At 35.1% G+C, this 12577-nt stretch overlaps 1 protein-coding gene across 2 annotated transcripts in view; it reads right to left on the reverse strand.

The window, feature by feature from the left end:
- LOC149785868 (puratrophin-1-like) overlaps positions 1–12577 on the reverse strand; it is a 332239-nt gene that overhangs the window by 68466 nt on the left and 251196 nt on the right. For both annotated transcript variants that reach the window (XM_089979848.1, XM_089979847.1), the window contains exon 11: positions 380–502. In XM_089979848.1, coding sequence (XP_089835974.1) covers positions 380–502 — 123 coding nt within the window. The remainder of the gene's footprint in view (positions 1–379; positions 503–12577) is intronic.

Consider the following 12577-nt stretch of genomic DNA (forward strand, 5'->3'; position numbering starts at 1 on the left):
ACTGTCACTCATACAAAACTGCATAGACCCAGGTCTGCTAGTACAATGGCATATCTGGGTCCATGCTGTTCATTCTACTGATCACTCATACAAAACTGCATAGACCCAGGTCTGCTAGTACAATGGCATATCTGGGTCCACGTTGTTCATTCTATGATCACTCATACAAAACTGCATAGACCCAGGTCTGCTAGTACAATGGCATATCTGGGTCCACGTTGTTCATTCTATGATCACTCATACAAAACTGCATAGACCCAGGTCTGCTAGCACATTATGTGATGAAAAATCTGGGTCCATGCAGTTAGATCCAACTTAAATCAAGTACATAAAGTAGGTGCTTTGAATTCTAAGCAGAAAAATAAAGAATGAAACTCACCATTGCTGAGAAATAAAACTTTTCAAATTCCTTCTGCTGTGACCGCACTGCTTTCAAGTTATCAGCCATTACTGTGTGATGTTGCAGATGTTCATTTCCCTGGTGATGGAGCCAGGACAGAATCTGAAATATAGGATGAACATGCATTTAAAATGCTAATTTTAAAAAATTCATTAAAGTTATATTAAAAACTGAACTGTGGTAAATTGGAAGTGTTGGAAGTTTTGGGAAATCATCCACAATCCGTAACCCTATAATAATAATAATAATAATAATAATAATAATAATAATAATAATAATAATAATAGTAATAATAATAATAATAATAATAATAATAATAATAATAATAATTATTATTATTATTATTATTATTGTGAAAGTTTGTTGCTTCAAGAAGTAAAATATACCTGCATTTAAGAATCGATGATAAAGCAATTTTTTTATATTTTGTATGCCCAATTCTGAAAGAAAAATCATCTTGAAGCCAATCAAATAATTTTAGATTCAATCACATGATCCACAGCACAGCTTTTAATACACTTAAGTTTAGAATACCTCTGTTTATCACTTATCTGGAATTCAAAATACCACTTATATAATTTAAATTGGATAAATGATGTAACACAAAATTTGAAAATATTTGAAACTTGTATGATCTAAATTCCTTGTATCTATCAGGTTTTCTACAAATTATAATTATAAACACTTAAATTTATATGCAGCTTAATATAAAAATTAATGAACCATGAATAGGATGTGATGATAATGCATCCATATTCTACTGAAGTAGTCAGTGAACCATAAACAAGGTGTAATGATATGTCCATTATTCTACTGAAGTAGTCAATGAACTGTGAACAAGGTGTAATGATACATCCATATTATTCTACTGAAGTAGTAAATGAACCGTGAACAGGTATAATGATACATCCATATTATTCTACTGAAGTAGTGAATGAACCATAAACAAGGTGTAATGATATGTCCATTATTCTACTGAAGTAGTCAATGAACCGTGAACAAGGTGTAATGATACATCCATATTATTCTACTTAAGTAGTCAATGAACCATGAACAAGGTGTGATGATACATCCATATTATTCTACTGAAGTAGTCAATGAACCATGAACAAGGTGTAATGATACATCCATATTCTACTGAAGTAGTCAATGAACCATGAACAAGGTGTGATGATACATCCATATTATTCTAATGAAGTAGTTGATGAACCATGAACAAGGTGTGATGATACATCCATATTATTCTACTGAAGTAGTCAATGAACCATAAACAAGGTGTGATGATACATCCATATTATTCTACTGATGTAGTCAATGAACCATGAACAAGGTGTGATGATACATCCATATTATTCTACTGATGTAGTCAATGAACCATGAACAAGGTGTGATGATATATCCATATTATTCTACTGATGTAGTCAATGAACCATGAACAAGGTGTGATGATACATCCATATTATTCTTCTGAAGGAGTCAGTGAACAACAAAAAAGGTGTGATGATACATCCATATTATTCTAAGGAAGGAGTTAATGAATAAAGTGTGATGGTAATAATTTGTGACACAGTCCATAATAAGGACATACAAAATTACTCTCTGAGAATCTAAGGAGTGTGTCTTGGTTGGGTTTTCTTCTATGACCCATTTCTTCAAATCTAAAGGAATGAAGTCCTTCCATATGCAACTACAAACTATACAGCACAAATGCTTTCCTCATCTGTGCCAGGTTCTTTGTATGCCAATTGAAACTGGTTCAGTGGAATAGGCAGCTGATGCAAGAACACCAGATTATGAATCAGTCTTTCTCTGAAGTACCAACCTTATTATATAGTTCTGGGCAAAAATTGAGTTCACTGGCAATGAACAAAGCAAGATATACTCTCCAGCTATGTGGAATACAAAATTATATTAACAGAAGCCACACTATCACCATCTTGCTGTTTCTTTTTCTGCTTCAATCTGCCATGTCCAAGCAAAGTAAATATTTGTCTCATGGAAATAAGGTGTAAAGTCTGGTTTGGAAATGAGATTAGTCTGAGCTTGAGTCTGAGACTGAGATTTCAGTCTCAGTCAATCAGATGTGACCTTCTGATGGCAAGTCATGTGTGATCGGTTGACAAAACATCTCAAGCCAAGCTCTTGGTCCAACAGATATATACTGCAAAGTGCAATTCAAGACAAAAAAACAGATAACCAAGATTGAAAAAATCTCTAATTTGTGATCCTGAATGCAAAGCATGGGGTTCTTGATGCAATAAAAAAGTAGATCATTGTGAAAAATGTCACTGTGTTAACTTCTCTTGCATTACAAAGATTTTAACCAATTTTCACCTGAAGAATTGATATGTTTGCAAAATACACTTTTATAATAATATGAAAACAATGGAACTTCTGTTAAACATATTAATCATGGAAACAGTATAACCAAGTTCCAAAACTATTAGAACTACACTGGAGACATGTTACAACTACCAAATTTAAAATTAGGGTATTGTAAGCTGGAAAATCATGCTGGCAATCATCTGCACAAGCAGTCTTCAAATAATCAGCACATGCAGGGTCTAAGTAGTGAAAGATGAAGAGTGCTATTCAAGCAATTTATACTGAATCTAACTGGTGAAAGATGAAGAGCATTATTTAAGTAATTTAAGTGGAAGTTTATTTTGGAGACAATGGACAAGTCCGGACCAACTGCAATAACAAATACAATGATTTGCCATCACATTATGTTCTTGCAGATCAGAGTCTATTTTGTTTGTTCTAGGACAAGATCTGACAGTGCATTTTGTGATGGGCTCATTTTTCTGGAATTTTCATGTTGCTTTTACTGAGTGTAAGGAGGAAATGCAAAAAAAACACAGGCCTAACTCTGGTGTCACTTACTGCACCAACAGGTCATGTTCTACCCATTTATTTTAAACAAGATTCAATCTGTTCATTTTGCATAGATGCTAGGTGGTTGGCAATTACACGATGGCAAATCTGGCATCTCCATCAAAACCTTTACCAGACTCCAACTCTTACTCTAATAGATTCTGACCAATCAAAAGGCTGCACTAGGTATATTCTGAGCAAACAAAAGGTTGCATTAGATATAGTTCAACCAATCAAAAGGCTATATTAGCTATATCATGACCAATCAAAAGGTTGCATTTATCATTTTTCAAGCAAAATTTTCTGGTTTGGAGCAGTTTGCTGCTACTTTATTGTGTAAAGCTTTATGATGGCAGAGCTTGGATAAAAAACATTACAGACTCTGACATTTTATTGTGTAAAGCTTTATGATGGAGGGGCATGGATAAATACATTACAGACTTTGACATTTTATTGTGTAAAGCTTTATGATGAAGGGGCTTGGAATCCACATTACAGACAATGATATTTTATTGCATAAAGCTTTATGATGGAGGGGCTTGAATAAACACATTACAGTGTAAAGCTTTATGATGGAGGGGCTTGGAATCCACATTACAGACATTGATGTTTTATTGCATAAAGCTTTATGATGGAGGGGCTTGAATAAACACATTACAGTGTAAAGCTTTATGATGAAGGGGCATTGATAACCACATTACAGTGTAAAGCTTTATAATGGAGGGGCACTGATAACGACATTACAGTGTAAAGCTTTATAATGGAGGGGCATTGATAACCACATTACAGTGTAAAGCTTTATAATAGGGGGCTTGGATAACCACATTACAGACATTGATATTTTACTGCATAAAGCTTTATGATGAAGGGGCTTGAATAAACACATTACAGTGTAAAGCTATATGATGGAGAGGCTTGAATAAACACATTACAGTGTAAAGCTATATGATGGAGGGGCTTGAATAAACACATTACAGACTTTGACATTTTATTTCAGCAGCAGTAAATTATTGAGACCTAATTACACTTTGTACTATCACTTTTATTCTTTTATTGTTTTGAAAAAAATAAACATATGTTTGCTGTCTTTAAATTTAATAAAATTAAATTTGCATTATTTTCCATACCATAAAGCAATGCAAAAATATACAGTGTGTGGCATCATGCTACCTTTTTTTTATAACAGCCATTTAGCTTTATCTAATACACATTTAAAACAACTTTTTTATATCCATGTAATTCTGTATAAGACAGGGCTACAGAGTCAAAAAAGCAAATGGTTTGTATCTATCAAATCATGTACCAGCAGCAGCAGCAAAAGCAAATGTCTGAGATTACAGTCTGATATAAATATTATTACATACAAGCCAGCTCTGGGTGTGATACAATGGTAAGTGGTAAATCTTGATTGTGGCAAGCAAACAGTGCCTAGCTGAAATATTATTTATTTCCCATCTACTCATGGCCAAGGTTAGCTGGACATCAAGCTCATTACCTCGAACTATTTAGACCAATTGTCAACTGGACTTTGACAGTATTGAACTGGTTTAGTTAGAAGCTGCTCCCTGAAAACTTTGATAGATGATCTTTCTGTATGTGATAAAAGGCTAGATGCATTTTAGATTATGCAATCTGCCAGCCCTGATGTTGTTGTTGTTGTAGGGTTTAATGCCATTTTTCAGCACATGATAGGCTATACATGGCAGCCAGTATTAATGGTGGAAGAAGAACCCAGGAAAACCCTGGAAAGAACCACCGACCCACAAGAAGGTACTGGCAAGCTTTCTCACATACCCACATTAGCCGAATCCAAGACTTGAACCCACACAGACAGAGGTGAGATGGCAGTGATCCGTAACGGAGAGTGCTTTAGACCACTTGACCACTCTAGGCCCTGCCAACCCTGATGTAAAACTGAAGACAATTGAAGAAGTCCAGGGTGTAAGTGGAGATTCCCTGGAACTGTTTTGATTGCCAACAAATTTGATGGAAACTTCCTTCAGTATCATCAAACAGTCTCATGAACATAGTTTAAATTCTTAACTATCATATCTACTCACTTATTAGTCAAATCTGACAGCAATGTCACAGGTCCTCCATCACATAATGCACTATCAGATCTGGGTCTATGTAGTTTGTTAGGAGTAATCAGTACAACAAGCAACACTGACCATTATCTACTGGTGCATTATGATATGGAAGATCAGGGTCTATGTTGTTTGCACTCAGACTCTGCTGTATGCACTGGTAAATCAGGGTCTATGCTGTTTGCAGTTGGACTCAACTTTTAAGAGGGTGTATAAAGTAAAGACGGCTTTCTTAAAATGAATAGAACAAAATGGTAGCAACTTTAACACCTGGTTCTTAATGAATTAATATATAAAAATTAATACTTGTTAATCCATTGTACAGCATTAGGTTATATTTGTGTATTCCATTTTCATTTCAAGTGAGGATCTTGAAAACATCTTAATACATTTATCTCACAGTTAGCTTTGTATAAGTTGCTGAATTACATCTTTAATTTTTTTTAAAACTTTACCATATTTATTTAAATTTAATTAATTGAATGAGATAACAGCAAAGCTTGTCTTGGTTTTATATTCCCATCATCCCATTGCTGCAAATCACTCTTAGCTGCCACACAGAGAGAAAAAATGTTCCCCACCCTGGAGTTGGTCCTAAAAGTTTGGGTTGGGAAGGAAACTGTTTTAACCATATCCAGTACTACACTTTTACATTTGGACAATCATCATTCAACATTGGCCCCATGGTGTATCTTTACCCCTCACCAATGGACTTGACCCCTCGATCATAGCTTAAAACTATCAAAATTCCTACCCTATAACCATATACATACTTGCTGGGCATGCAAATTCCTGCATTATACCAAACTAACATCTACCCCCAAGACAGCCCTTTTCCACTGAGACTTACACTGAGACTTACACAAGAGGCTCAAACTTCTAGCTTGAGATCAAAATGAGAAAGCGCAGGGACACATTTTACAGGTACAAAATTCTAGTGTTTAGATAGGTTTGACTGTAACTGAATGAATTATTTCTTGATGATTTTAATAGTAAATCTTGATTTAAGTCAGTCAGTCACTGCTAGGGCAAATATTATATACATAAAAGTAAATACTGATTTGAAGTCAGTCATTACTAAGGGCATATAGTATATACTTAACAGTAAATCTTGATTTTAAGTCAGTCAGTCATTACTAGTCAGCATAGTACATATACTATAGGTATTTCACTTAGTTCACCAACATTAATGTTGACAAGTAGAAATAACAGTACCTTTCATTAGCTTTCTCATTCTTACTGAATTTGCTTAAGAGAACTTTTGGATATTTTCAGATGGGGCAACATGTTTTGGTCAAGTTAAAGTGCAGTAGAGTCAATATAACTGATAATTTGGTCAAATTAAGGTGCTATAGAGTCTATATATCTAATATGGGTCAAATTAAGGTGCTATAGAGTCTATATATCTAATATGGGTCAAATTAAGGTGCTATAGAGTCTATATATCTAATATGGGTCAAATTAAAGTGCTACAGAGTCTATATATCTAATATGGGTCACATTAAAGTGCTATAGAGTCTATATATATAATATTGGTCACATTAAAGTGCTACAGAGTCTATATATCTAATATTGGTCACATTAAAGTGCTATAGAGTCTATATATATAATATGGGTCATATTAAAGTGCTATAGAGTCTATATATCTAATATGGGTCAAATTAAAGTGCTACAGAGTCTATATATCTAATATGGGTCACATTAAGGTGCTATAGAGTCTATATATATAATATGGGTCACATTAAAGTGCTATAGAGTCTATATATATAATATTGGTCAAATTAAAGTGCTATAGAGTCTACATATCTAATATGGGTCACATTAAAGTGCTATATAGTCTATATATATAATATGGGTCACATTAAGGTGCTATAGAGTCTATATATCTAATATGGGTCACATTAAGGTGCTATAGAGTCTATATATCTAATATGGGTCAAATTAAAGTGCTACAGAGTCTATATATCTAATATGGGTCACATTAAAGTGCTATAGAGTCTATATACATAATATGGGTCACATAAAGTGCTATAGAGTCTATATATCTAATATGGGTCACATTAAAGTGCTATAGAGTCTATATATATAATATTGGTCACATTAAAGTGCTATAGAGTCTATATATATAATATGGGTCACATTTAAGTCCTATATAGTCTATATATATAATATGGGTCACATTAAGGTGCTATAGAGTCTATATATCTAATATGGGTCAAATTAAGGTGCTATAGAGTCTATATATCTAATATGGGTCAAATTAAAGTGCTACAGAGTCTATATATCTAATATGGGTCACATTAAAGTGCTATAGAGTCTATATACATAATATGGGTCACATTAAAGTGCTATAGAGTCTATATATATAATATGGGTCACATTAAGGTGCTATAGAGTCTATATATCTAATATGGGTCACATTAAAGTGCTATAGAGTCTATATATATAATATTGGTCACATTAAAGTGCTATAGAGTCTATATATATAATATGGGTCACATTTAAGTGCTATAGAGTCTATAAATCTGATACTGGTCACATTAAAGTTCTAAAGAATCTATATATTTGATATGGGTCACATTAAAGTGCTATGGAGTCTATATACCTGATATGGGTCACATTAAAATGCTATAGAGTCTATAAATCTGATACTGGTCACATCAAAGTGCAACAGAGTCTATATATTTGATACAGGTCACATTAAAGTGCAACAGAGTCTATATATTTGATACAGGTCACATTAAAGTGCTATGGATTCTATATATTTGATACTGGTCACATTAAAGTGCAACAGAGTCTATATATTTGATACAGGTCACATTAAAGTGCTATGGATTCTATATATTTGATACTGGTCACATTAAAGTGCAACAGAGTCTATATATTTGATACAGATAAATTAAAGTGCTTTAGAGTCTATATATCTGATACGGGTCACACTAAAGTGCTATGGAGTCTATATACCTGATATTTTGGTTGAATTTTAAAGTGTTACAGAGTCTATATACCTGGTATTTTTGTCCAATTTTAAAGTGTTACAGAATCTACATACCTGATATTTTTGTCCAATTTTAAAGTGTTACAGAGTCTAAATACCTGATATTTTGGTCCAATTTTAAAGTGTTGTAGACTCTATCTATATACATGATATTTTCAAGTATTCCTTTAGGAATTCATAATATCTCACACAATGAAAATCTGGTTTTCTTTCTTTCAAAAAAAGTTATTTACTTGTAATTAAATAACATCTTTCATGCAGGTAAAAAACACACATTATGACAGCGAGTGTTATGAATTGCACAGTGAAGAGATTGTGTATATGGTCATTGTATCCATATATGGCTAACATTGGCTATGTTTCACAAGTCCGACAACTACCGGTACCCACAACTTGCTAGCACTGACTAGGCTTTACATGGCAGACTACTACCCATAACTGGCTAGCACTGACTAGGTTTTCACATGGCAGACAACTACCCAACTGATTAGCACTGACTAGGTTTCACATGGCAGACAACTACCCACAAATGGCTAGCACCGACTAGGTTTTCACATGGGAGACAACTAACCAACTGATTAGCACTGACTAGGTTTCACATATCAGACAACTACCGGTACCCACAACTTACTTGCTACCACTGACTAAGCTTCGCATGGCAGACAACTACCCATAAATGGCTAGCACTGACTAGGTTTTCACATGGGAGACAACTAACCAACTGATTAGCACTGACTAGGTTTCACATATCAGACAACTATCGGTACCCACAACTTACTTGCTACCACTGACTAGGCTTCGCATGGCAGACAACTACCCACAAATGGCTAGCACCGACTAGGTTTACATGGCTGACAACTACCCACAACTGGCAAGCACGGACTAGGTTTCACATGGCTGACAACTACCGAACTGAGTAGCACCGACTAGGTTTCACATGGCAGACAACTACCCACAAATGGCTAGCACTGACTAGGTTTCACATGGCTGACAACTACCCACAACTGGCAAGCACGGACTAGGTTTCACATGGCAGACAACTACACACAACTGGATTTTGTCAACAAAAGTTATCCTAAAAATCATTTACAAAATACTGTACCTTTCCATTCTTGATGCCTGTTCTGACTGAATTAGTTGAAGAAAAAAACACACACAAGGACTACAGCCTAAGAAACTAATTCCTACATGTAAAAAAGTTAAAGAACAAAATTAATAATTTGTTTTAAACAGTCGCATCATCATGAAGCAATCAACAGTAAATATTTTTTTTAAATGTCATCAGCTTTCTAATATACCCTTCCTTAATTGGCCTCTAAATGACATAACATGATGGTTCCTTTAAACATAATCACCATAGACACCAATCTATATATTTTTCTTACTATATCTATACATGCAACAACAACAATAAAAAAGTTAACTTGTAAGTCTCTGCAGTTTGATTTTTTATATATGTAAATTACCAAAGTAATGCAACAGATAACATGCAAAATATATATTTATCCCCTTGTTCTAATATGCACATAGATTTGCTTCCCTTGTAATCCATCAATAACATTTAATTATGTCCACTGATCATGCCACATAGCTACTAATGAAGATTCTACAGGACTAGGACGCAGGGTACTAATTCAGTTCCTGTAGTAAACCTATGCAAACACCATGATATTAAAAATTCAATAGCTTAAAATTTCTGAGTGCTCATGATCAAACCTGTATTTATCAGTAAAGATGAAACATGGATGTCAGCTTTTGTGTGGAGGAAAGGATATGAGCCATGGCATTTTCTGAACTTACATGTGTCTGAATCATGTGCTTTCAATTCCGCACCAAAGAGTCAGGTGCTAATTTTAGTAATGAGTGTCCCAAACTCAAGACTGTTAAAGGAATGAAATTCCATCAATAAAACAATGTCTATATTTTTTCCACTTACAACTGGATAAATTTCAAAAGATTCTTTTTCCTAAAACATAACTTACATTATTAACCAATCCTGGCCAGCCTAACCCATGTATACTCTATTTTAGGTTCACCCATTTCCAGGCTGGTTCCCATTTTTCCATATAATTAGTACGTGTCCTATATATTGGCAGTTGTAAGATTCTGGTGTATCAATGACAATGGTGTATCAAGTTGGGTGTATCAAGGACAATGATGTAGAAATCTGTTGTGTATCAAATCTGATTATCAAGGACAATAGTGTAGAAAGGACACTCATGTATTAAGGGCACTGGTGTATCAAGTTGGGTGTATCAAGGACAATGATGTTGAAATTACAGTGGTGTATCAAGTCTGGTATATCAAGGACAATGGTGTATCAAGTCTTATTTATCAAGGACAATGTTGTAGATTGGACAAAAGTGTATAAAGCCTGGTGTATCAAGGAAAATAATGTAGAAATTACAGTGGTGTATCAAGTTGGGTGTATTAAGGACAATGATATATCAAGGTGTGTGTGTCAAGGACAATGGTATATCAAGGTGGGTGTATCAAGGACAATGATGTAGAAATTACAGCGGTGTATCAAGTCTGGTGTATCAAGGACAATAAAGAACAGTAGTCAGTAATGGACAATGGTGTATAAAGGACAGTGGTGTATCAGGAATAATGGTCTGTAAAAGATAATGGTGGTTCAAAGACAATGGTGTTTCAAGGACAATGAGATATGAATGACAAAGGAGTGTAAAGGACAGTGGTGTAGAAAGGACAGTGGTTCAGTGCCCATTTAAATTCTGACTTCATTAGTCCTTAACAATCTGATATGATAATCTACATTATAATTTTATTGGATTCATTGTCATTAACATCTAAAATTTCCTATTTTATGAATGCAATGACAGTCTTGGACATTTTTTAAAAAAATACTGAGCCCTGTGCCAAGATTTTAATGTTTGTCTATCTTTTGTCAATCATCATCTTTGCTCCAAAAGCAGGAATCTATAACTTTGAGGAAGTCATACAGTTGTACAATTTTAACAATGAATAATACAAACTTTCATAATCTGATCACAGCCCTCTGCAGGCTCTACTTTCATAATCTAATCACAGCCCTCTGCAGGCTCTACTTTCATAATCTGATCACAGCCCTCTGCAGGCTCTACTTTCATAATCTAATCACAGCCCTCTGCAGGCTCTGCTTACCCACTCTAATTACAGCCCTCTGCAGGTTCTGCTTACCCACTCTAATTACAGCCCTCTGCAGGCTCTGCTTATACACTCTAATTACATACCTCTGCAGGCTCTGCTTACACACTCTAATTACAGGCCTCTGCAGGCTCTGCTAACACACTCTAATTACAGACATCTGCAGGCTCTGCTTACACACTCTAATTACAACCCTCTGGAGGCTCTGCTTACCCACTCTAATTACAGCTGCCTGCAGGCTCTGCTTACCCACTCTAATTACAGACCTCTGCAGGCTCTGCTTATACACTATAATTACATACCTCTGCAGGCTCTGCTTATACACTCTAATTACAACCCTCTGCAGGCTATGCTTACACACTCTAATTACAGCCCCCTGCAGGCTCTGCTTATACACTCTAATTACAACCCTCTGCAGGCTCTGCTTATACACTCTAATTACAACCCTCTGCAAGCTCTGCTTACACACTCTAATTACAGACCTCTGCAGGCTCTGATAAAACACTCTAATTACAGCCCTCTGTAAGCTCTGCTTACACACTCTAATTACAGTCCTCTGTAGGCTCTGCTTACACATTCTAATTACAGCCCTATGCAGGCTCTGCTTACACACTCTAATTACAGACCTCTGAAGGCTCTGCTTACATACTCTAATTACAGACCTCTGCAGGCTCCACTTTCAAATTTCTCTATTCACAGCCCTCTTTAGGCTCTGCTTACACACTCTTATCACAGCCCTATTCAGGCTCTACTTTCATACTCTATTCATAGCTCTTTGCAGTGCAGACTCTGCATACACAATATAATCACAGACCTCTTCAGTCTTTTCTTTCATACTCTAATCACAGACATTTGCAGTCTTTGCTTTCATACTCTAATCACAGACCTCTGCAGTGTTTGCTTTCACACTATAATCACAGACCTCTGCAGTCTTTGCTTAAATACTCTAATCAAAGCCCTATGCAGGCTCTGCTTACACACTCTAATCATAGCCCTCTTCAATCTTTGCTTTCATACTATAGTCATAGCCCTATGTAGGCTCTACTTTCATACTCTAATCACAGACCT

The sequence above is a fragment of the Sinohyriopsis cumingii genome, chromosome 13, assembly GCF_028554795.1.
Source record: "Sinohyriopsis cumingii isolate HCF-2022 chromosome 13, ASM2855479v2, whole genome shotgun sequence".
Taxonomy (NCBI): Eukaryota; Metazoa; Mollusca; class Bivalvia; order Unionida; family Unionidae; genus Sinohyriopsis; species Sinohyriopsis cumingii.